Raw genomic sequence first — 27,116 nt, forward strand, 5'->3', positions numbered from 1 at the left:
AAAGCTGCTGGAAAAAGGAATGAATACCTCTGCTTGAAGTCAGCATATGGGATTCTGCTTGGGAAGCCCTTTCTACAGATTCTGATGCCCTCCAGCACACCGTTACACCTTAGCTGATGGATGACCAGGAAATTCTCCATCAGGCCTGTAAAGGTGTTACTCCATTATTATTATTAGGTCAACATAGCTACACACTGGCCAAGTTTCATTAAATTACCACCTCACAATCATTGTTTACATTTGTATTTGCTGTGTTTACCTGGAGTCTTGGACTCGTTGGGAATTAGGCAACGCACAAAGTGAGGATGAGTGCTCCTCAAGTTCGTCATCAGCATCCCCAAGTTCGCCTATTGAGACATAAAAGAGCCAAGTAGGCTTATTATTAGTAAAACGTTCTCCTTTAGATACTAGTTAGGCTACTTTACAGATTTAGATTGTCCTAAAATATACATGAACCACTTAAGCCTTATTTTATAATTTAAAGATGCTGATCTACCAGCTCACAACTTGTGATACAGAAATTGTTTAATTCCAACATGAAAAGACGTGCCTATTTCTTACATGGATTTAATGTTGATAATAATAATACGTCATTCTTACAGGAATATAATAATAATAAGAATAATGAATAAATATTCTTACCCTGAAAGCACTAGACACAGTCTGCATGGAACCACCCTTCTTCTTTCCTCCCTTCTTTGTGTTATCTGTTTATATTCGTTAGAAACATACATTTAAAAAAAACGTTTATTTATATAGCAAATTTTCAACGACCAAGGTCCCACAATGTCCATGATAAAAGGGAGACGAGAGGAATGTATAGAGGGAACAAGAGCTTGAGAGCACAGGTACATGCAGGCAGGGAAAGGGGCTGAGGGGGGGTCACAGTCACAGTCACAGACTTTGCCTGTCTTGTCTAGGTCTTGTATTTCTATGTGTTATGTTCTTGTTCTAGTTTTCATGGTTCTATGTCCATGTCTCCCCAAGCTGTATCTCATGTGTAATCAGTCCTCATGTGTATACTAGTCTTGTTCCCCAGTCAGTCCTTGTCGAGTCATTGTTTGGTGTCACATAGATTAATAAACATACCTTCAGGCTCAGGTGGGGGATAGAACACAGCCAGCAGTTTAACTGAAGACTTCTGGAACAGCTGAATGACAGAGTCGTTCAGGGGGTCCTTGTTCTTCTCAAGCCAGCCTGTGATGCTGTAGTCCACAGTTCCAGCGTAGTGGACAAGGGAGAAGTGGGCCTCACCCTTGCCTTTGGCAGGCTTGGGCTTCTCAAAGGCCTTGTTCTTCCCAAGATGCTGGTCAAGCAACTTTTCGGCGAAAGTTTTGTCTGAAGACTTTGGGAACATGCACTGCTCTTCAAGGATGGAGAAGATGCCCAAGGGCTTTGTAAAGGAGACAAAAGAGAAAATGACAAAAACAATATTAACATCATGTCCATTAAAGCACAACATAATTGTACACCTTCTCAATGAGCTATATGCAGATAGCCAAGTCCATGATAATAATATTATATAATATTATATAATATTATATTATATTATATTATATTATATTATATTATATTATATTATATTATATTATATTATAATATAATATACCTTCTCAATTAGCTCAATGCAGACAGCCAAGTCCATGATAATATACACTAATATAATAATAGTACATCTTCTCAATGAGCTCAATGCAGACAGCCAGGTCCATAATAATATATAATAAAATAATATAATATAATATAATAATACTAGTATACCTTCTCAATGAGCTCAATGCAGACAGCCAAGTCCATGTACATACCTTCTCAATGAGCTCAATGCAGACAGCCAGATCCATGCCGAAGTCAATGAGATCCCAGGGGATGCCTTCTTTTTTGTACTCTTCTTGTTCCAGAACAAACATGGTGTGGTTGAAAAACTGTTGCAGTTTCTCATTGGTGAAGTTGATGCACAGCTGCTCCAGGGTGTTGAACTGTGTGTGGAAATATCATTAGCCCAATCTCTTGTCATTGTGTAATTGTGACAAAAATAATTAGTCTCCAACTTAAAAGAAGTCCATGCTTACATCAAAGATTTCAAAACCAGCGATGTCCAGCACACCAATGTAGAAGTTTCTCTGCTGCTTGGTGTCCAGCATCTCGTTGATCCTAATGACCATCCAGAAGAACTCCTTCTCATAGAGGGACTTGGCCAAGGCACCGACTGAGTTCATTACCTAAGGACATAGGTAGGGGTGTGAATTACACAATTTACAATTAAGAATTCAGGCATTTAGCAGACACTCTTAATCCAGAGCGATTACAGTAAGCAAGGAAAACACGAGGTAATACATCAAATGCATAGCAATCTAGGATCATAGGTAAACCAAGTCTAAACAGTATAATATTTAAAAAAATCTGTAATCTGTAGGCTAGATTGAAACTATACAAACTATAGGATGCCAGGTCTACAAATGAACCTGGCATCTGTATACATGCTATCTAAATGACATTTTAGCCTTTGCATAAGCCTGCAAGGTCGTCAAGGCTAGGGAACGTGATACGGGCTAAGGTGAAGTCTTCAGAGGTGAGTCTTCAGAGGTGAGATTACGACGGAAGATTGGGAGTGAATCTGCAGTTCTAACTGCAATGGGGAGTTCGTTCCACTGTTTGGAAGCCAGAAGGGAGATAGAGATAGAGTTTTAGGAAAGGTTCCTATCTGACAGCTTCCCTGTGTTAGCTGATCTGAGTGGGTTTGTATGGTTGGATACACAATGTGTGTGTGTGTGTGTGTGTGTGTGTGTGTGTGTGTGTGTGTGTGCGTGTGCGTGTGCGTGTGCGTGCGCGTGTGTGTGTGTTTTACAGATATGACAATACTGTTAAAATGTGTCAGAGGTGCATGGAGCTGCACATGTTTCTGCAGAGTGGTATATTTTGTATTCTCTTCATATACTAAATAAATAAATAGAACTGAAATTGAATAATGTTGGAAGATCATTTTATCTACAGAAGCTAATTTAAGACACAACTCAAAAAGATATTAGAGTTCTTATGGTATGCTGTGTTGAGAATATAAGGTGTGTATCAGAACAATGTCATTTACTCACCTGTGGCACAGTTTGTCCCTTAGTGACATACTCGTTTCCGACTTTCACTCTGGGGTAGCAATACGCCTTAAGCATCTCTGCTGAGTTTATACCCAACAGGTAGCCAATCTTGTCAGCCTCTGAAATGTTCATACAATTTGCAATTTACAAATTAGGCATTTAGCAGACTCTTTTAATCCAGAGTGTGACTTCAAATACGTCAAATGCATAGAGATAGTAATCTAGGATCATAATCATCAGTCTAAATAGTATATAGTATATATATTTTCATATTTTTTGATCCCACGATTTTTATAACCAATTTTTTTCACCCAGTGCCAATTGCCTAAACTGTAATCCTGGGCACTACTCTCCCTCTGCCAGCTTGGGGAGAGCCCCGAACTGAGCTCATGCTTCCTTCAATGCATGAGGAGTGAGCAGGCCACTTCTTATCACCTGACAGGGGGGAGTTTCCCCGGTAGGATGTAACGCGTGGAAGGAACACGTTATTCCAACAAGTTCCTTTCCCCTCCATCAGGCGCCCCGGCTGACCAGGGGGGGGGGGGCAGTTTAGAGACCAGATTACTGAATGTTTTTTGTGAGGGTACCTACCCTAGGGAACACGGGGAGAACATGCAAACTCCACACAGAAAGGCCCTTTCACCAACCCCACCTAGGGTATGGGCACTGATGACGTGGAGGAGAGAACACGCCCCCAGCGCCCACGGCGGGAATCAAACCCAGGACCTTCTAGCTGTGAGGCGACAGCGCTACCAACTGAGCCACCGTGCCACCGTAAACAGTATAATATTTAAAAAAAATAATAATAATGGAAATATATTGAAAATATATTTAGCTTAGTTCATTTAGAATATAAGTAAACTAGAGTCTCGGGGGGCTACGCCCCCCTCGACCCCAGCCGCACGGGGCTTTGCGTTTGTTGGTCCCTCCGTGTCCCTGTCTCTGTGTCCGTGTCGCTGCAGCACAGAGTGGGCAGTTATGAATTGGCAGAGTGGGAATTATGGCTCTTTTAAGGAAGGCGGATCGTGGGGTTCCGTTCCTTGCAAAGAGGCATTGTGAATACTGGCTCATTTATGGCTCAGGTATTATAGATACGGAAAAATATATATAAATATGTATGTATTAATATGTCATAATAGTATGTATGTTTGTATTGTAGATATCAATTATGTGTGACTGTAAGTATGTGTTATCGTGTACTATAATACAGCATGACATGATATAATAATATATTATTATATGTAATAATATATAATAATATAATATATAACAGCATTAATACAATATTTATTATAGTATAACATATAATATACTTAATAATACATATTATTGTAATGTGTGATATTATGATATCTAACAGTTTATTTACTACGTGACGCAGAAGACACGGTGCAATGGAGAAGAGGTGTTGCTGCTCGTTGTAGAAGTGGAAGAATGTGTGTGTGGAGCGAGGGAAGCACGGTGATTTCAATGGCTGCCGCTTCGTGTTGTTTCGGCTGTGGCCGTCGGCGTTCGGTTGTGCTGACGGTAAACGGTGCGAAGGTGTTTCCCCGTCCGGTGTGGTCGTAATGTGGTGAGTAGAATTAATTATGTTGCTAGGTGGAAAATGTGTAGTGAGCAATGAGAAGTACCCTACGCCACCCGTAAATTCAGTGCGCACGTTGTGGCTGGTGTTGTGGTGACATGTCATATTTAGTTGTTGTGTTTAGTCGAAATCAATGCTGTGGGTATGGCGTCAGCGGCGAGAGGTGCAAATCAATGGAGTGGGTGTGGCGTCAGCGGCGGAAGTCAATCTCCCCTTTATATAAGTACATACAATACTTGTGACAAAGTATGCATTACTTTCATTCCTTAGTTGAAGATGCAGCTCACCCTCCGTGATAATAAAAATAATCATAATCATAATAATAAAGATCAGCTCACCCTCCGTGCCGTCAGGTTCTGCCTGTTCCTCACGCTGCTTCTGTTTGAACCTCATGACACCATGATGCATCACTGCACCGGTGAACTTGTAGATCATCTGTTTTTCCTCACCGTTGAAGCCCAGGATGTCAATAGCCTCCTGATGTCAATAAGCAGAGATGTATTCAAAAGATTTAGATTAAACATTAGATTAACAAACATCGTTTAGAACTGTGTACAACTCAACAGTTAACAAACTAAATTACAGTAAGTGTATAAATTGTATCTGCACATTTCTAAAGTGACAATTTAAGGACTTTTAAGACCTATAAAATAAATACATTGAAATAAAACAAATAGGCCTAAGACCATTACTGCGTCAACAGTAATCAACAAACTATACTATACAAATTGTCAAACATTGGACAAATTGTCGAATATTACCTAAGAAAGAGGTAAATAATGTGAAAACATGTAGATCGGCTATTTTCAAAATATTTATCTGTGGAACCGAGTCAAACTAAATGTAATGCCTCAACTGCTACAATTCCAAGTGCTTGTTAGGGTGGGGGGGGATTAGTTTGGGGGGTACCCCCCTGAAAAGAACCACTGCTTTATAAAATACATTTTGCAGAGCAACTGACTGCAGTTCACAGTATAGTGAGTATTAAAAAAAACAAAAATGTTCACTGACATCAGTAGCGTCCAGCTCCGCTTTGTCATCAATGCTGGCCACAGTGATCTGACCCATGCTGATCAACGGGAAGTCGTAGGGGTTGGTGGTGATCAGACACATTTCTTAAAAGGGATTAAAAAAGGGTGAGCATGTGTTTTTATTAATTCATTTATGTTCTCACTGCATCATCAGTAATTCCACTTACCAATAATCTCAGGTTTGTGGTTGGTCATCATCTGGAAAAAGATGTGGTAACCTCTCTCTGCAGGAAGCTGATAGGTCACTCTAGACTTCTCCAGCAGATCTATATGGGTTGTACATAACTCATAATAATACTAATAATAGTGATAATAATAATAATACAAATTATTATTATTATAATTATAATTACACTTACAATTATAATTATAACAATAATAATAATCTATATGGGTTGTACATAACTCAAAATGTAATCCTCAAATTAACGCATATAATTTATCATCTGTGAACTTCATACTTACATGTCTCAATATCAGCACTGGCCAGTTTACCCGTTGTGCCGAAATGGATTCTGATGAATTTACCCTGTTTGATATAGCACAATGAGTTGCATCTACATCATGGAATTATTATAGGGTTTCTCATAACATTTCATTATTTATACAGTACTTACAAAGCGAGAGGAGTTGTCATTCCTCACAGTCTTGGCATTACCATAGGATTCCAGCAAGGGATTGGCTGCAATAATCTGATCCTCCAGTGACCCCTAGAATGTTTTAGACATTGCCCAATTTAAAATTTGGTCAGAATTATTTTTGAAATTGAATTTCTATATTGCATATGGACGCTTTATGTTCAAAAACATTTTTTGTTTAAAAAAACCTGTACATATACCTTGATTTTACCGCTGTCGGCCGCCGATTTCTCTCCACCAGAACTAGCTGTTGCAAAGTACTGGATGACACGCTTGGTGTTCACAGTCTTTCCAGCACCGGATTCTCCACTGGTTATAAATACACATTCAGAGAAATGCAGTTAGTGAATTTGTGTACAATCTTCTTTTTTTTAAAGCCTATAGATGGGAAACTTACGTGATCAGGACAGACTGGTTCTCTTTATCTGTAAAATGTAAAGCAAACTTTTAGTCACGGATACAGGACAAAACCATTATAGTTATATATATATATATATTGTGCTATTTTTTTTATTTTTTTTTATATTGTCCTGACTAGTACGTACCCATCAGCATGAACTGATAAGCGTTGTCAGAGACAGAGAAGATGTGGGGTGGAGCCTCAATACGCTTCTTGCCTCTGTAGGCATTTACAACCTCCTGGTCGTACACTGGGAGCCACTTGTAGGGGTTCACAGTTGCACAAAACAAGCCAGAGTAGGTCTGAAGGGGAGAAGAGAGAGAACATTAACATCATACCACATATCTGGGACAACGGATCACTAGAGCAGGGATTACAGTCACGAGTTGCAATTGGCATCAACTAATGAGCAAGTTAACTTCAGAACCATTAGTTTGTTTGTAGTTTGTCTATGGATTTCACTTGATGATATAACGTGTGCTCTGTATTTTTCTTTCTTTTCTTTACAGGTTTAACAACTGTTCTCAGCATGTAGAAAACCTTACATAGATCATCCATGCTGCATAACGCTCTTTGAGGTTATACAGGACAGTGGCTTCACTGAGGTGGGTCATCATGGCCATATCCTCAATTTTGTCATACTTGGGAGGGTTCATAGGGGTGACATCAGCCTCCTTTGCAACTCTTTCCTAAAAAAAAACAACAACTTTAGAATGTCTTGCAAATACAGTTGTACTGTGTCACTATTTTATTTCAGATCCACCTCTACCTACGTACCTCCTTCGTCTCGAGCGTTTCCACAGTGACTTTGTCACCGTCCTTCTTTAGGATTTTACACTTGACGTACAGCTCCTTAACATCAGTTACAAATGCTGCAGATTTGGCATCAAAGGGCGCACTTTGAGCTGCCATTCTCTCCTTCTCTGGCTTACGGAGGTAAATGGCGGCCTTGCCATACTGCTCCATCTCTGCGTCCGTACTCATGGTGGCGGCTTTCTGTAGACAGACAAATAGATGGTGTTGATTCCTTTGCTGACTTGAGATCCAAGCAGATAATTGTATGACTAGTCTTATGGTTATAGCTTAACACTCACTTTTTCCCTCTACGAGTAGCAGTGAAACCTTGTGTGCAACCCCTAAGTGTGAAAGAAACACATTAACATGAGTTGAATGATTCAATATAATTTATATTCATGAAATAAATTAGATTATATGAATGTTCATTCTTGCAATTTCAATATTATTAGTCTTATTACATGCAATGAAATGAAATGAGGCCTGCCAATTCAGTTATTTTCGTTTGTGTGTTTGTTATTAGCTTTCATCCAGTATTTTTTTGTCATTACAGCCATGTTTCTTGTTTTTTTTTACTGAAACAGTGCTAGATTGTCTTCCTCTTTCTAATGCACTTTGATTCCATTGTATGAATTAAGGTTACAGTCAGAGGTGGGACTAGCCAAACTGTACTCAAGTAAAACATAATGCTACTTTAAAATAATAATAATAATAATAATAATAATAATAATAATAATAATAATAATAATAATAATAACTCTAGTAGATGTAAAAGTACATGTAATGCAAATTATTATTCATATAATCAATACATAATTGAAATCTAAATAGAAATGAATTAACAAAAGGACATTCCAATCTGGCCCAAACCATATCATTATAAATAAAAGAACACACAATCAATCATTTCAATCTGTACAATATAACATCAATTATCCTGCTACAGTATGTGGCACTATATACGGAGTCAGGTTAAAAAAAGATTTATATTATATTATTAGATTTATATGACTAGGAATAGGTAGCTAACACCTCTAAAACATTTATGACTATGAATAGCTAACATCATCATAACAACACATTTATATGACCATGAAGGACAGATGAAGTCTCACTTACCACCTAATGGAACTCTGAACTCCTCTGCAATGGGTTCTGTGTTAACCGTCTCAGTATGCTTATATTGGCTGTTAATTGCAAGCTAAGCAGAAAGTAAAAGAAGGAAAGGCCTTTAAAGGACTTCAGAGGCCATTCTTAAAGCATCCTTGTAGCCAATGAAACTTGATAGTTCTTCTTGGCTAGGTGGTTGACCATGTCAGTGGTATAAAAATAGCATAACAATCACCCCACCAACAAGGTTGGTGGGGTGATTGGCAAGGTCACCCCACGGCAAATGTTTGGCAAGGTTTTCGCAAGGTTCTTACCATTCTTGCGAATGGCAAGAAACCACTCCACTCCCATTGAAAAGCACTGGCAGAATCCACCCTCATAGGTCAAATTAAACTTTGTTGTGACCGTGCCCTTACAAGTAAAAGTCTGGTAATCATAATTTACCGGAGTAACAGTACAAAAGTATTGGCTTCAAAAGTACCAAAAGTAAAATCACTCATACGCAGAATGTCCCATTTCCCAAGTTTCCAAATGTTTCAAAATCCTTTGAAAATAGCCCGTAGATCGGCTATTTTCAAATAGACTAAATATATATAGGGATGAAGTGGTTAATTGGAAATACTCCACTAAAGTAAAAGTACCTCAAAATTGTGGTACAGTATTTGAGTAAATGTAATTAGTTTCTTTACACCACTGGTATATCCATTGTATGCTTCATACTTCCACTGTACTCCATTTCAGGAGGAAACTTAATCTTTAGTTACTTTTTGGGGATTTTGATGTTTTTGTAGTCAGGGTCACAGATGTCTATGAGTTGTTAATAGCTCCAGCTTAATGTGCAACATAGTTTTCTCACTCAGCAGTTGAGTGAGAAAAACAAACACAGCCTACAGTATACTGTAAGTGTATGCAGGTTACATGCAATTTAAGGTATTTAAGACCTTTTTAATACCTCTAAAAAGACCATTACTGCACCAAAAAAAAACGAAAAAATATATTATGTAAAGAAAATAAATATCAGTTAAATATGACCTTAGAAAGAGGCAATTGTGTAGAACGGCTATTTTCACAATATATCTGTGGAACCGAGTCAAACTTTATGTAATGCCTCAATTCCAAAGTGTTTGTCAGGGTGGGGGGTCCCCGGTTCAAAATGATTATTTTGGGCGGGGGTCGCGGCCTGAAAAGTTTGAAATCCACTCGAATAGACTGTGTAGACTGTAGTGAAAAGGTGAAAAGTGAATGAGCCTTACTGCCAAGGGGTAGTTCACCCAAAACAATGCCTTCTAACACCCCATGAAGCTATAGAATTGATGGAGATTGTTGTGTTTTTGTCACATTCATGCACATAATTAACGTTTAATTAATGATTAACTACATTAATTAATCGTGAGTTCATCATTTATTGATCATTAATTCATGGTAATTATTGGTTAAGTCACTACGACTTAACCAACGTTAATATATCATTAGTTAAGGGCCACACTTGGTGGGTTTGTAGATCTGCTTATTTTTTATTTTTTCTGTGGGTTGTATGCCCAGGATGAGTGCTCATAGGCAGTAGGAGACTATTGAATATAATGAATACATCTTTGTAATGAATAAATCCTTGTAAGGGAATTAACTATAGAATGAGTTAATACGTTAGTTTGTTGTGGGCTCAGATGTCTCTCTTCCCCCCTGTCTTTCTAAACATACCATCCTGTGTTTCAGCCAATGACAGGGAGAGAATTGAGTTTCACATGGTATTTGGGATGGACAATAAATGACCATCTCCTCATTTCCAAGTGAAATGAGGAGTCTCAGTCTTGTCTTATCTACGTTTGTGCCGAATCCTCCCCTTGTCTTGTTTTAGTGTCAGCTAAGTGTATATTTGTTTTGTTCAATTTAAATGGGAATTTCAAGATTCATCGACCTTTTCCAGTCATTAAATATTGCATTCATCTACTGCAAAGAACCAAAGTTGTGCCTCTCATCACACCAGAGGAAAGTCGAGAAAGAGAGAAAGTATTTGTATTTGGGTGCTAATTTGGGGTGAGAGGAACTTGCTCTAAATGAACAATATCTCACTGAGGACTCTAGCACCTACAGTCTCTCTATGGTGAAGAATATAGACTCAAATGCTATCAGCAAAAAGATGTTGTTAACAGTGAAGACCTGCTTGACACTTAAGGAGTGTCGAAGAAAAGTTGTTCTACTCGGCAGGTGACAAAGACGCTATTTGAGAAGTGACCCCTGTCAATTAAAGGTCTGTTCCCATCATCTGATGTGCAACGGCAATACGACAATAGGATTGTATCGTATATTAGGCCTGTTTTCGTCAACTTATTGACAGGGCTCTTTAAACTAGTGTTTTAGGCTGTCTCTATTTCTTTTCAGCCCTCACCTACCTTCCCCTCTCTCTATCTATTTCTGTCTAGGAGCTCACAACAATTATTATACCATATTTAGCACATAGAGTTCTAATCAGGGACCACAGCAGAAATAACATCTTGTATGGCTGTATTGGATCATTCATATTGCCTATGGCGTGTGCATTTTAGTCAATAAACTTCATTGATTAGAAATAAAAGTTGTTTGTCTTTTTGTATATTGCTGGATGATCTATTAGCCTGCCTCAGCCAAGAATTTAAAATCCTTCCCTATATATCCTGCCTATATGAGACTAATTATTAATTAATCACTAAATTACCCTTATTTGCACTACAATTATAATGTACTAATAACAATGTATATAGTTAATTCACATGAATTTAAACCACTGTTTGTGATATGAGTACATGATAATAACGAGGCAATGAATCGACATATTCATTTTTCGAAACAAGGTTGAATCGGCATCACCGCCAATAAAATCATCAACCTGTATGACTGGAGACATTACCAAAAAGTTTGATGTGAAATAATTGTGTCCCTTTTTCGTATCGTTTATTCGTGTCACTCCTTAATTATGACATGTCTGGCTGACTGTGGAATCTTGCACTTGTTGATGTAATTTAGAAATGTTTTGTAGTTTTTGAAATATTTAGGAGTTAAGTACAGAACATTGGAAATTTCAGATCCCTACTTAAAACCCACCTATTTTCTTTGGCTTTTAATTGCACTTGATCCGCTACTGTGTCTTAACAATGTATTGTATTTGTCTGTGCGCCAATGGGCGCTTATTGATGCTTTGTTTGTCTCAACCTTGTGCAGCACTTTGGTCAGCTTCTGTTGTTTTGAATGTGCTTTATAAATAAAGTTTGATTTGATAAAAATAAAGTTTGATTGCTGTGTTTAACTTTTTGATCACTTTTATACTTTTGAAACTATCCCACTTCAAAGCACATGGATCTCACAGTCTTTTTTAGCTTTTCCAATACACACTAATGGTGTTTGCTGGAAGGGAGAGAGAAGGACACAGGAGGAATGGTCCGGTTACTAACGTATAATTAGTTTTTCTCTTTAAAGTAAAAGTGAGAAAAACAGGAATACGGGCCACATTTCCGTGTTCTACTTTTAAACCTACAATGAAACATTTGTGTGACACAATGAACACAGTAACTTCCATCATTTGAATGTGATGAGGATTTTTAATAATCAAGTGTCTTACAGACAAACTTGGGCCATATTGCAAATATCTGCTGTTGTAATGTATCATTAGAGGCTTGACCTACACCTTCTATAACTACTATATCTGTGCTATACTGATTAATTCAGTATAGCACTGGTTCAGTAAAATGAACCAAACAGGAAATGGGTATGCTACCTTCAGGAAACTGTGACTAAGGTTATGCACAGCCTTTATAAGTTCTTGTTGCATGATGCTAATGCACACCAATGCAGAGAGGAGCCTGACAATTATAGAATCAATTTATGCTGGAGAAACAATCCAGGAGAGGGGCCTGTAATGACTGAGTACCATGTAGTGAAGGGAAAAGGTCGATCAAGGGGCAAGGACAGAGAACCCTGAAGGGGAGAGGTCTCCCCTGCCTTAGCTGGGGTCACTGAATAAACAGACCCCCCCCCCCCCCCCATGACTTGACATTGCAATAGTATCCCTTTAGCCATACAACTATTTAAAACAATCCTACATTCCTTCCAACATTAACCCCATACTTGGTAGGCCTATTTGAGGTGAACTTTTGCTTTGTTGTATCTATTTGTCAGTGGCTATAACATGTTATCACTGTTGATGCATTACAAACTAGAAAAAGTGCTCCTCGGAGCACAGGTCTCCGCCAGGTCAGGTAGGTTATTGTGGGGCAGCAATGTTCAGAATTTGCCAATCAGGATGGAATATGAAAAATCGGACAGAACCATCTTGATCACTTGACTATAGAGATAATGGGTACCGATTTGCATGATTGGACAACATTTGTAGGAGTAATATAAAAAAGAAAAGTGTTGCAAAAATCGGCCTCCTGGTGGCGCTATAATAGGGCAATGTTAAAAGAGTGTTATTTGTTCTTCAACGTAGTGCGAATGTCTGCAAAGTGTCACCGCAATCGGACGCTGCGTTCATGATTTGTGGCATTTTGTTCAAAACGGGCCACTCCTGCAAACTTTAGATGTCAATGTTAGCCAATCAGGATGGAATATGAAAAATTAAACAGATCCATCTTGATCACATGACTATAGAGATCATGTGTACCGCTTTGCGTGAAATTTGGATACATTCTGAAGGATTAAATCAAAACATTTGTTTTACATAAGTCGGCCTCCTGGTGGCGCTACGAAAGGCAAATGTGAAAAAAGCAGGGCAGATCTTTTTCCTTGGCCTCTAGGGAGTGTGCGTGCAAAGTTTCACGCAGATCGGTGCAGCTATAGTTCAAAACACAAATCGGCCTTTTATAGCGCCACCATGAGGCTGATTTGAAACATTTCAAGTGGCATTTATTCCTCGGCCTAGTGGGAATGTGCGTGTGAAATCTCACGGAAATCGCAAGCTGCGTTCATGATCTGAGGCATTTTGTTGAAAACTGAGCAATCCTGCAAACTTTGGAAGCCAACCTTAGCCAATCAGGATAGAATATGGAAAATTGGACAGATCCGTGTTGATCACATGACTATAGAGATACTGTGTACTGAATTAAGTGATGTTTGGATAAATTCTGTAGGAGTACTGTCAAAAAATGTGTTTTGCAAAAAGCGGCCTCCTGGTGGCGCTATAACAGGCCCATGTGAAACATTTGGGGCAGAGGTTCTGATCTGGCATCCAGGGAGTGTGTGTGCACAGTTTCTCTGCGATCGAGCCAACGGTGCCAGAGATTAGCTGTACACAAAATGACAGAATGACGGACGGACACACGGACACAGGGACGGACGGACAGGGGGTATAACATACTCTCGCCATGCCTTTCGGCCTGGCGGAGACAATAATCTGTATAACTGGGAGGGTGACAGGTTTCTTCACTTGGTGACAAGTTTATTCACTTGGTGACAGTATGTCTCGTCAAATAAATGATTTGTGGTCCAAGATTGTCACAGCTTGCCTATTAAATCAAGCAGATACTAAAATGTCCTAAACACATCTAGAGGCTTTAATGAATAGACTATAGTCAGGCATAACCTCTAACTGTACTACCTGTACTGTTAATAATTTTGTTAATAAAGTATTCAACCAATCAAAAAGGGCTGAGCACAGAACTAGCTGGGCCCTTGAAAAGGTCCAGTGAATGAGTCCTCCCCACATCTGCTTTACTCATATAATGTAGGTTCATAGGTTTGGTATTTGTAGAGCACCCCCATCCAGTTATTACACTGGCCCGGGGTGTCGAGGATTTCTGAGAAGTACATTCTCATATTATTTAATATGAACTCAAATAATATACTGTACTATATAAATAGTCCTCTCTCCTTCAACAGCTGAGGAATGCTTTGTAAGACTCATTTTGACCTGAGGGGAACCTCAGGTGCGCCACCTGTTTTTTGGATGACATTATGGGGGCAAAGGCCAAACCTTTGTTATCGTATCAAAGACCCTTCTTTGATAACCAGTGGGACGTCTGGCCAATTAGTGGAGAGATGGAATAGCCGACCTCCAAGCTCACAAGGTTTCACAGAGAACTCGTCGTGAGCTTGTAGATCGGCCATTTTCATGTGTGTGTGTGTGTGTGTGTGTGTGTGTGTGTGTGTGTGTGTGTGTGTGTGTGTGTGTGTGTGTGTGTGTGTGTGTGTGTGTGTGAACCCCACTTTGAAAACCAATGATGGACCCCCTGGAAATCCCTCAAGGACCCCTGGGTGTCCCCTGACCACACTTTGAGAACCGCTGGGACAGATGAAGCCCCCTACCCAAAAGAACATCCACTCTCAGAGTCAGCAATCATTTACCTATAGGGCCCCCTGGGAAGACCTCAAAGATATAATATTCTTATAATATTCTACCCAACAAAACCAGAGGCCGGTGTCTCTCTGTGGTGCACAAAGTGTGCAGCTAGCTGCCATGTCGGTGCCATCTGTGGAATCCTTCTCCACGGACATGTTCCTCACCGGGACCTTCTCCATAGATATAGACACCTAGATACCTCATTGGCCTCTGCAGTTCGTTGGAGCAACTGGTTTTGCCATTTTAGCGTAGGCAAACTGACACTCAAAGTGACTACTGACCAATCACAGCGCTCACAGCGCGTTGACTACTGGCCAATCACAGTGCATCTTTTCCGGGACTTGTCAGTGCAATGGTTCTCAACCAGTGGTCCGGGGACAACCAGTGGTCCTTGAGGGTGTTCCAGGTGGTCCCCAGCTAAATGATGGAGAGGTGATAACCAAATGGACCCTTATAGATCTTTAAAGGTAGGGTAAGTGATATTTTTTGGTTAAAACAAAAAGTATTTTGTTAAAAGGTTAAAACATTATATTCTGATAGTAATGAATCATTGCTATAGAGTGTTTGTTCAGTAACAGGATTCTCTCCAGCTCTTTAATAAACAGAAAATGCATTTTCCGGTAGGTGTAAAAATTTCAGCCAATCAGGAGAAAGTACCCATTTTTAAGCTTCATTTTTATAGTGTTCCAGTTCCAATTTTGTCTGCTCATTTCTTAGTGTCTTCACTTCCAATTTCACTTGTTTAATCTGTATCCTGATTGAGTTCTCTGTCCTGGTTGGATAAAATTGGAAATGAAACTGAAACTGAAACGAAAATGAATTTTCTGTTTTATAAAGAGCTGGAGAGACAAGGAGACTCCTGTTACTGAACAAACACTCTATAGCAATGAGTACTATCAGAATATAGAGCTATTTAACACTTATTTTAACCAAAGCAAATCACTTACCCTACCTTTAAATCTTGAGTATAACATTTCACACCTCTCAAGAGTCAAATTGTTAAATATCTGCATTACTTGCTATACAGGTACACGATTAGAGAACGTAAATAATTGTTATTTTGACAGCATCTTATTGAAGGATAACAACATATTCTAAGTTTTGGGTGTGAGAGGCTAAATCTCATCAAACGGTGTTCCGTGGCTCAAATGCCGAATAAATAATGGACCTTGATATGAAAAAAAGGTTGAAAACCACTGTTCTAATGCATTTATGTCCATTGAAGCAGACGGTCTCTCCACAATTAAAATCATCACAACTCTCCTGAATTTGCAACCTATTTTCAAGCAATTAAGTTTGTCACAAATGCAAGACATGGAGTTATGGATCCAGTAGGCGTAGGCCTATATTTGGTTACATCTAAATTGCATATTTTCATACCAAAATACTTTCAAGTAACAGTAATAGTCACAAAATATTTTTGTCTCCATTCACTTACAGACTACATGAAATATGCTGGCCACATTGCAGAATTGCCTTTATCCAACATCCTTAATGTTAGCTATTCAGGTCAGAACAGAGCTATCAACTTTGAAAGACCATGTCTCTAGGAACCTGTTTAAACTGCAGTAAAAGACGATTTATTATTGCACAAATCCAGAGTGTGGAGTTTGCCAAGTTCCAACTAACTGGATGCTGCGCAGCTGCTGCCTTTTAAAGGGTTAAGAGCATAGGTTAAGAGCTGGGTTACAAAAAGACCCGCCCCCACCTCGCTCTGATTGGCCTACCGAACGCCCCCTTCTGTGACACACGCGGAAGCTTCAGGGAAGCTTTCCTACACTAAAATGGCGCCCGAGATACCAATGCCTCAGAGCCAAAGGAGGCGTCTACCTTTATATGTCTATGCTTCTCCTCGCCAGAGCCTCACCCCTCCGACCTCGCCCTGATAGATCAGCCTCTTCAGGTCACTTTACAAGCTTACAGGTTGATAACCTGTGTTGATAATATGTTGATAACCTCAATTGTATTGTCTCATCACAGGTTTACAGGTGTAAAGAAGTGGGTAAAATGATATGCTGGGACCGACTGAAATGAAGTGCTGAGCTGCACCCTGTGCCAAACTCCGCTCCTAAGCCATTATATATGATTTGATCAGAGATTGACTAAACTTCTTTCGACCTGGATTCACCTGTTAATAAGACGGTAGAGGGATTGGAAGCCTTTATTGACGCGTATTACCACAAAAACTCTATGGCAGACACCAAACCCGATACCAAACGCACCCGACGTGAGCTGGGCTCGAGTGATACGGATGACCCAGCCAGTGACATCCGTGAGTCTTTAACATCTATTCAACATCAACTCCAGAAGCTTGATGTACTCGAAGAGCTGACAAACAATGTCAAAGGGTTAAAAGCTTCTGTGGAGTACAACAACTCACTCATCGAGGTGCTAAAGGCAGACAATGCCTCACTCAGGATCGACGTAAACAAACTTCAACGTCTGACGGGTGAACTCCAAAAAGATAATAACACCATGGCTGATACCATTCTTGACCTACAATGTAGAAGCATGAGAGACAACATAATAATTCACGGACTTCCTGAAACCAAAAATGAAACTCACCAGAAATCCGAAGAACTTTTTAAGTTATTCCTATCAGACAATCTGAAAATGAAGTCGGATGAATCCAACGCGATCCGTTTTTCCAGAGTCCATCGCCTGGGGAAAGCCAAAGTCGACCAGCAGAGGCCCCATCGTGGCCAAAGTCATCGATTCAAAGATGAAATCTGCTATAATGTCCAAAGGTAGAGAGCTGAAAGGATCCAACTATTCCATCAGTGACCAGTTCCCGGCGGAGATCATGAGTAGACGCAGGCTGCTCTACCCGGTCATGGCGGAGGCGAGGAAAAACAAACGGAATGCTCGTTTGTTCATGTGTAGCCCCTAGAGGGTAGCAGTGAGTACAGAGTGACGTCTTGAGTGAGACTCCCATTTAAGAGGATTCTGAACAGGCAGTTAGCAGGTCAGTAAACTGTGGGTCCTCAACACTGCCGGTTGCGTGTTGAGAGGAGGAGGTTTGCGTGCTGACCTGTTAACTCGGTAAGCCTGTTTGTTTGTTTTGTTTTGTATCCTCGCTTTTATTGTTGTTTTATTTTGTATGTCTACAATGAAGAAATGTTTTTATGTTGTCAGGTCTGTTCCACTGTATTGCTGTCGTGCCGGTGCATTGTTTGGTGTGTGGCTGCTTTGGTACATATGGGCATTTAAACTGAAGAAATGTGAGTATATCTATATGTATGTGCCAAGGTGAACAAGGGTTTATATATGTGCGGTAGTTTGTTTCTGTGTAACACTGTTTAATTGTCATGTATAATGTCATTGCTCAACAGATACAGGTGGAGACGGGGCCTGTTCTGTGGGGTGTGTGTGTGTCTAACCTGTTGAGAGGGAGGTTTTGCCTGTGTGACACCACTTAGCATAAAACTTAAGAGCTATATGGTAAGGTATTCCTTTTATTGGTTTGCCTATTGTAATATATCTGACATTTTGTAGATGGCATTAATGCATTTTATTATATTGTGTTGATGTGATATGATATCATGCCATGTGCATATTATACACTGACCCTTGTGCTTTTGTCATTGATTATAGATACACCTTATGAACAAGCGGCACTTGTTGGACCGCTGTTCCTTTTCCCTTTGATTTATGTTTGCTTTACTTTCTTTTTGTACCAGTCTTTTCACGTTATATTTGCTCCAACACTTTTTAACAAAAAGAAAGTGAGTCATTACAAGAGTTTTCACTGGCACTATTATCTATCATGGACAAAATAAAAAAATAAAATTCTGCTGCTTTGCCCAATTTTGATCAGGTGTTACGGGACCAGTTTGGTGAAGGTGTACGCGACCATACACTTCGCAGGGTGCTGAAAAGGCTTGTGCGCCAGACCCCCGGGATGTCACTCCTTGACCTGAGGAAGGAGGCCATTCGTTGGGTTGAGGAGGGACAGCCTCAAAGGGAAAGGTACACTCGCCCAACAACTCACTCCCATGAAACACAGGCAATTGTTACCAGCGAGGCAGCTAATGCTAGGCAATCTGAGTATTCAGAACTTAAAGATATTGTAATGAAACAGCAGGAGCAACTGGATATGCTGGTTAAAACTCTGGGGACACAGGGTGGGTACAACAGGGGGATGCAGAGGCCTAGACAGGCCAGCCGGTACCAATGGTCTCCTGAGGGGCAGCCAATCTGTTTTCGTTGCAACCAGGCAGGACATATAGCTCGTTATTGTAAGGGAAATAGCCAGGACAGGCAGGCTACAGTTGTTTCTGACACCAGGCAAGGCAGAGAGGAGACAGAGCATCAAAAAAACTAGAACCCCCCAGCGTGAAGAGCCACATGTTGGAGGTGGGGGAAATGGGCTTAAAGGTAAAGGACTCAGACCGTTCTATGGTATTTAATCAGTTAGTTGGTTCTTGTCCTGTTGTATCAATGAAAATGTGTGATGTTGAAGTTCCTTGCTTACTTGATACAGGGTCAATGGTTTCCACTGTCACAGAAAGTTTTTTCAATGAGCACTTTTCTGCTTTTGGTGAGCAGAGTGTTGGGGACTGCCATTGGCTTGGCCTTAAAGCAGCCAATGGTCTCGACATTCCTTACATTGGTTATTTGACGCTAACTGTAAATGTCTATGGAACACAGGTTCCAAACTGTGGAGTCCTAGTCATAAAAGATCCCCCCACTACCAGTGGCCAAGAGCAGAAAAGAGGCATACCTGGAATTTTAGGTATGAATATCGTGAGAGATTTTTATTATACACTGTTTCATCAACATGGTTTGGCACTGTTTAAGACACCCCAGGTTGAGTCAGCCCACCCAGCATGGAAACTGGCCCTACGTTATTGTGAGAAAACAGAAGCAGTGGTAAATTCTACAGAGGCTTATAAAGTAAGAGTTCAGGGCAGGACACCAGTGTATGTAGCTGCAGGCACACTAACTATGGTCCCTGTCACTTGCCCACAGCTCCCATCTTCCAATAAGGTTGAGTTTTTATTGGAGCCCCTTGGCCCAGAGGAAGGTACCCTCCCTGAAGGTCTGTTAGTTTCACCAGCTTTAGTTCAGGCAGAGAGAGGTCTTCTTTATGCTCCAGTTACTAATGTGGGTACTAGAGATGTGTGGATTACACCACGTAGACTAATTGGGTCCGTACAGGTAGCAAAAGCAACTCTTGGACATTCATGTCCTAAGGTGGAACTGTCCTTTGATGAATCCTCACATGAGTATATTGCCCAGATTTCCTCACAGGAGGTTTATGATGTGATGGACCCTAGTGTTGATTTTCCCATGCCTAGTTTCACAAACCTGTCGGCAACTCAATGCCAAAACCCATAAAGATGCGTACCCACTACCCAGAATTGATGAGTCCCTGGATGCTCTCGCAGGAGCCCGATGGTTCTCCACCTTGGACCTTGCCAGTGGCTATAATCAGGTTGAAATGGCTGAACAGGACCGGAAAAAAACTGCATTCTGTACTCCTTTTGGCCTGTTTGAATTTAATAGAATGCCCTTTGGACTATGCAATGCGCCAGCAACCTTTCAAAGGCTAATGGAGCGACTGTTCGGAGATCAGCGCCACCAGTCTGTTCTATTATATTTGGATGATGTGATTGTCTTTTCCTCGACAGTTCAGCAGCACATGGAAAGACTTGAGGTGGTCTTCCAACGCCTCCAGCAGCAAAATTTAAAAGTCAAACTGTCTAAATGTCATTTCTTTCAGAAGCAGGTGCTATATTTGGGGCACATTGTGTCCAATCAGGGGGTTGCCACGGACCCAGAGAAGGTGGCTGCTGTACGGAACTGGAGGCGGCCTACACACCTGAGTGATTTGCGTTCATTCCTAGGTTTCACATCGTACTACAGAAAATTTGTGGAGGGCTACTCCAAACTGGCTGCTCCGCTCCACCATTTGGTTGGCCAACTGTGTCCTCGAAAGGGTAAGACCCCAAACATCCCCCTGCTGTCTCGATGGGATGAGAAGTGTGAACAGGCATTCCAGTCACTACGTGAGAAGCTCTGTACAACACCAGTATTGGCATTTGCGGACTTTGCAAAAACCTTCATCCTTGAGGTGGATGCCAGCCACCTAGGCCTGGGAGCCGTCTTGTCGCAGGAGCATGATGGTAAGCGCAGACCTGTTGCCTACGCAAGTCGCAGCTTGAAGAGAACGGAACGGAACATGGAAAATTACAGCTCCATGAAATTGGAGTTTTTAGCTCTCAAGTGGGCAGTCTGTGAAAAGTTCAGGGAGTACCTTATAGGAAATGCTTTTATAGTGTACACAGATAATAATCCCCTCTGTCATTTGCAGACTGCTAAGCTGGGGGCGATTGAGCAACGTTGGGCATCAGAGCTGGCTTCCTTCAACTTTACGCTCAAATACCGCCCAGGGCACTCCAACTCCAATGCAGATGCCTTGTCTCGACTACCTCTGGAGGAGGCTTCCCCTGGTATGGCGGTCCCCAGGCAGCTAGTGGCAAGCATTGGTGGACCGAAGGAGTTGGTGAAGGCCACGTGCAGTGAGATGACCACCCTTCCCTGCTGTACCCGACCAGACCTCGCCTCGTTACAGGCCTTAGACCCGGTTGTGGGCCCTGTCCTGAAGCTCTGGCGTAGAGGGCGCCCGCCTGATGCAAGGGAGAAGGAGGGGCTAAGCAAGGACAGTAGGGAGCAGCTTAACGCTCCGTCACACAGTGACTTTATAACTTTTTAAACAGTTTTTAGCCAACAAATCGATACCAAACTCCTGGATCCTAACACGGTGACCCAATTCTCTGCATCACCCTTGTGATCTCAGTGATCGGTACAATCGTTTATTTTATTTCCTTATTTTAAAAACCGTGTGCTGCCTACTAGCTGGCTGTGGCTCGCTCTTAGCCTAGACGCCAGCCTAGTGGCTAGTTAGCTGTGGTTTGTTTTTAGCCAAGACGCTAGCTTTTACTTTCACATTGGTTTTCCTGGTGCTTATAGTGGATTGTACTAGCTGTGGCTTGTTTTTAGCCTAGATGCTAGCATCTCTCCAAACAATAAACAAACATGCCTCCCAGGAGAGAAGAAATGGGAGCCATCAGAAGCGAGCTCTGCTCTATTACGAGCCTGGTCAATGACCTACTTACCCGCAAATCGCTTCTCCAGGACCGCCTGAAGACTCTGGAAACCCCGGGTGCCAGCGTAGCAACCCGGGCGCCCGACGCCGCTACTGCCGCAGCAGTTCACAAGCCGGGGGGAAGTGCTCCGGGCACCGGTAAACAAAAACCGTGGCCCCCACGCGCTGCCTCCTGGGTCTCGGTGGTAAAGAGTCAACACAGGAAATTGTCCTTCTTCGACCCGTCTGGATCAGAGGCTTGCAGCCTGGCTAACATCTTCCCGTGCTCAAACGCCTTCACACCGCTCCAGGATTCATCAGCGACGACGACGGCCAACTCCAGCTGGATCCCACCATCGCACCCCGGCGCGCCGTCTCGGCCAGGGAAACGCTCCGGTCCCGACTCCTCTTCGGGTTCCTCGACTACCTCCCTCACCTCTACGCCGAAACCAGGACACGGCGGCCACGAAGGAAAATGGCGCCGACGTCTCTCACCCAGTTCACCGAGGCAAAATATCTCCATCTCCGCCATTCATCTAGCAACACCAGGTGAAGTGACTACTACTGCCCCCGTTCGGGGTTTGCCTCCCCCTTCCTCATCAGAATCAGCTGTGTCCCTCCATACACGATCAGCTGCATCAATCTCTCACAACCTGGCCCTCCCACTCACACGTTCACCTGAATACATTCTATTAGGCGACTCCATCATCCGTGAAGTCGCCATTCCCAACTGTATTACATATTCATATTCAGGTGCTAAAATTGCCGATCTACTCCCCCACATTCCAGACATTCTTAAACGCCACCCCTCTGCCCACACAGTGATCCTCAATGTAGGTTTCAACGACACAAAGCATAAACAATCAATCAAAATGCGGTCAGACTATGAAATGCTGGCAACTACAATTGACAGTCTAAATCGGTCTGTTATTTTTCTGGGTCTTATCCCCTCCCGCCACCGTGGCCCTGAAATTTTCAGCCGAATTTACTCCGCTGACAATTGGCTATGTAATTTCTGCCAAGCCTGTGGGTATGGATTCATCAGCAACTTTGACCATTTCTGGAAAGTCCCATCACTTTACCATGACTTAGTACACCTCAACCAAAATGGCAAAAAACTTTTAGCAAAAAACATCACCCGCCACTTGTCTTCTGAATGACGCCAGTCAAATCCCATTTCCCCCATAACCACTCGCCCAGCATTTATTCAGATTCCTGTTATAATTTCTCTCAGACCCCCAGCCACTACTGTACAAAAGCCTAACATTATAAGAACAAATCTCAGCAACCTTGTCCCACTCCCTCACTCCCACCAGCCACTTTCACTTCCAGACCACTCAGGACCAAGGACTATAAAAATGGCATTACTCAACGCCCGCTCCATCACCCAGTCTTCATTTATCCTCAATAACTTTTTCACAACCAACAACCTGGACATTTTCTGCCTCACAGAAACATGGCAAATGACAGAAGAATACACATCCCTAATTGAACTGTGTCCGCCAAACTGCTCCTTCACCTCCATGCCCAGGCCAGTTGGATCAAATATCGGAGGAGGCCTGGCACTAGTCTATAGACAATGTTTTCCATCTAGGATGGTATGCGCTGGCCCATACAGCTCATTCGAACTTTTAATTACCAAAATTGGTCGCACAAATCCTTTTTATTGTATTTTAATATACCGTCCCCCTGGTTATAGCAGCACTTTTTTATCTGATTTTAGTGACCTTTTAACCTCCATTATTAAGTTTGAAAGTTTTATTCTACTTGGTGATTTTAATTTTCATATTAATAAGAGCACAGATAGCGCTGCAGTGAATTTTCTCAAGGTTACAGAAGCTTTTAATCTGGTACAACATGTTTCGGGGGCCACGCACAATAGGGGAAACACTCTGGACCTTGTTTTTAGTTTCGGCCTTGCAGTGAGCAGTATTGTAGCAGAGGATATGGTCACGACAGATCATAAATCACTAGTTTTTAATGTAACTTTTAATCCTGACTGTGTTGCTGGTACGCGCATTAAGCACTCACGCATGATAAATAGCCTGTCAGCTCAAAATTTTTCTGCTGCTTTTAACATTATGTTTCCACCATCTATCGACCCTGATATTGATATTTTAGTCCAGTCTTTTAACCTGCACTGTTCTGATATTTTAGATGTAGTTGCTCCTTTTAAGTCATGCACTGTCCGCACTTTAAACAAAGCCCCATGGCTAAACGAGGACACTCGTTCCCTTCGCCGAGAGTGCAGAAAGACTGAGCGGCGGTGGAAGTCCTCTAGACTTGAGGCCCACAGGCTACAACTTAAAAATCTTTTAAATAATTTTAACGCCATGGTCAAGGCGGCGAGGGCCGCCTATTTTACCAAATTAATCTCCTCCAGCAAACGCAACCCAAAAGTACTCTTCGACACCATAAACAACATTGTCTGTCCACCAACACCTGTCACCCCTGTTTTTTCCATCACTGACTGTAATGCATTTCTCACATTCTTTGTAAACAAAGTTGAGACGATTAGAGCAGGCATCATCCACTCTACTCCCACTCCCCACCTGCCCCCCACCAACCAGTGTATTTTAGATTCCTTTGCACCCGTTTCCCTCCGCCTTTTAACTGAACTTGTGAACAGCATGAAAACTTCAACCAGTCCGCTAGACATCATCCCAACCACTATTTTAAAAGATGTTTTTAGCTCCATCGGCCCATCTCTGCTCCATATTTTTAACCTCTCCCTTTCCTCTGGCATTGTCCCCTCTTATTTTAAAACAGCCACTGTACATCCACTTTTAAAAAAGCCTGGATTGGATCCCGAAGCACACAGTAACTACCGGCCAATCTCTAAACTCCCTTTTATTTCCAAGATTTTAGAGAAAATTGTTGCCACCCAACTTTTAACAGTTTTAAATGACCACAATATTTTAGATAAGTTTCAATCAGGTTTTAGACAAATGCACTCCACAGAAACAGCCCTTTTAAGAGTTTCTAATGATTTAATGATGTCCTTAGATGTTGGTAAATGTTCGATCCTGGTACTACTGGACATGACGGCGGCCTTCGACACTATTGATCACCAGATTTTAATTAATAGGCTCAGAGAACAGGTGGGGATCACAGGGAGGGCCCTAAACTGGCTCTCCTCCTACCTTACAGGGAGGAGTTTCTCCGTAGCCTTGGGCACCCATGTGTCAGCATCAACCCCCCTCTCATATGGCGTCCCTCAGGGATCGGTCCTTGGGCCTACACTTTTCGCACTTTACATGCTTCCACTAGGGCACCTTATCAGTTCTTTTAAAGGTATCTCTTATCACTTTTATGCAGATGATATCCAGCTCTATTATTCTTTTAATCCCAAGAGCCCTGCTGATTTTAATTTCAAGGTTTTACATGATTGTATGTCAGCTATTAAGGCCTGGATGTCGGTCAACTTTTTAGTGTTAAATGAATTGAAAACAGAGGTGCTCATCGTGGCACCAGAACACATTGTGCCAAATGTGATGGACTCTATTGGGCCCCTCAGACAAAATGTCCGCCCCAACCTCCGAAACCTGGGTGTTAATTTTAATCAGACCATGCAACTTGACACCCACATCAGTTCTGTAACACGCACCTGCTTTTTCCACCTCAGAAATATTGCAAAACTTAGATCCATAGTCACTTACCCGGAACTCGAAATGATTATTCATGCATTCATCTCATCACGCCTGGACTATTGTAATTCACTTTTCACCTGTCTCAGCAAAACCTCCATGGAACGCCTGCAAATGATACAAAATGCCGCTGCCAGATTGCTCACTAGGTCAAATAGAAGATGCCACATTACTCCAGTCCTGTCTGCACTGCACTGGCTCCCCGTTAACCTCAGGGTAAATTTTAAGGTCTTGGTTTTAACCTACAGAGCTCGGAACGGTCAGGCTCCGAAATATTTAACCGACCTAGTCCCGCCCTATGAGCCCACAAGGGGCTCATAAAGATTCCAAAAACTTTTTTAAAAACCAAAGGCGGCGAGGGGGCACGGTGGCGCAGTCGGTAGCGCTGTCGCCTCACAGCTAGAAGGTCCTGGGTTCGATTCCCGCCGGGGACGCTGTGGGCACTGGGGGCGTGTCTTCTCCTCCGCGTCATCAGCGCCCATACCCTAGGTGGGGTTGGCGAAAGGGCCTACTCTGTGTGGAGTTTGCATGTTCTCCCCGTGTCTCCTAGGGTAGTTAATACCCTCACAAAAACATGTAGTAATCCTGGTCACTATACCGCCTCCCCCATGACAGCCGGGGCGCCTGATGGAGGGGAAGGGAACTGGTTGGAATAACGTGTTCCTTCCACGCGCTACGTCCAACCAGGGAAACTCCCCCCTGTCAGGTGACAAGAAGGTCAGTTGGCTCTCATGCCTGAAGGAAGCATGAGCTCGGCCCTGGCCTCCCTACTGTGGGGTGACAGGTGTAATACTGGTGTAGGGCTGGTGTAGTGCCCAGGATCACTTAGGAAATTGGCACCGGGTGAAAAAAATGGGTTACAAAAATCGTGGGATAAAAATTTAAGAAAAAAAAAAAAAACCAAAGGCGACAGAGCTTTCCAAGCGGTTGCAGCGAGACTCTGGAACACCCTTCCTCAAATCTTAAGAGAGGTACCATCTGTGGATATTTTTAAAAAGAAACTTAAAACTCTACTTTTCGCACAAGCATTTGCTGTCTCATTATAACCTCTTTGTCTATGTTGTTGATGCACATGAATTGTACAGCTTTTAATGTTTTCTTGCTTGTTTTTGTTTTTATTCAATGTATGTTAAGCACTTTGTGAGTTCTCTCTGTGAGAGGTGCTATATAAATAAAATGTACTTACTTACTTACTAGGGAGCTGATCCGGAAGTGGGATCGGTTGTTGGAGAAGGAGGGCTGTCTGTACCGTCTCACCTATTCATCAGATGGGAATAAGGAAGTCCACCAGCTGCTGCTGCCACAGAGTCTGCAGAAGGAGGTTTTCACCAGCCTCCATGATGCCCATGGCCATCAGGGGGTTGACCGTACCACTGACCTGGTGAGGAGCCGCTGTTTCTGGCCAGGGATGCTGAGAGATGTGG

The 27,116-nt window shown here is 42.0% G+C and overlaps 1 protein-coding gene across 1 annotated transcript in view; it reads right to left on the reverse strand.

Annotated features, from left to right (window-relative positions):
• LOC308104422 (myosin heavy chain, fast skeletal muscle-like) overlaps window positions 1-27,116 on the reverse strand; it is a gene marked incomplete at its 3' end in the record, with an annotated part of 87,207 nt that overhangs the window by 7,863 nt on the left and 52,228 nt on the right. The window contains exons 2-18 of the mRNA XM_080454829.1: window positions 7,521-7,739; window positions 7,289-7,432; window positions 6,889-7,045; window positions 6,741-6,768; window positions 6,544-6,652; window positions 6,323-6,415; window positions 6,171-6,234; window positions 5,873-5,971; window positions 5,686-5,789; window positions 5,013-5,151; window positions 3,090-3,208; window positions 2,070-2,219; window positions 1,806-1,976; window positions 1,090-1,393; window positions 643-707; window positions 260-347; window positions 28-145 (exon numbers count right to left, since the gene is read on the reverse strand). Coding sequence (XP_080310955.1) covers window positions 28-145; window positions 260-347; window positions 643-707; window positions 1,090-1,393; window positions 1,806-1,976; window positions 2,070-2,219; window positions 3,090-3,208; window positions 5,013-5,151; window positions 5,686-5,789; window positions 5,873-5,971; window positions 6,171-6,234; window positions 6,323-6,415; window positions 6,544-6,652; window positions 6,741-6,768; window positions 6,889-7,045; window positions 7,289-7,432; window positions 7,521-7,727 — 2,159 coding nt within the window. The 5' untranslated portion in view covers window positions 7,728-7,739. The remainder of the gene's footprint in view (window positions 1-27; window positions 146-259; window positions 348-642; window positions 708-1,089; window positions 1,394-1,805; window positions 1,977-2,069; window positions 2,220-3,089; window positions 3,209-5,012; window positions 5,152-5,685; window positions 5,790-5,872; window positions 5,972-6,170; window positions 6,235-6,322; window positions 6,416-6,543; window positions 6,653-6,740; window positions 6,769-6,888; window positions 7,046-7,288; window positions 7,433-7,520; window positions 7,740-27,116) is intronic.

The sequence above is a fragment of the Gymnoscopelus braueri genome, assembly GCF_963280865.1.
Source record: "Gymnoscopelus braueri genome assembly, chromosome: 17".
In the NCBI taxonomy this organism is placed as follows: Eukaryota; Metazoa; Chordata; class Actinopteri; order Myctophiformes; family Myctophidae; genus Gymnoscopelus; species Gymnoscopelus braueri.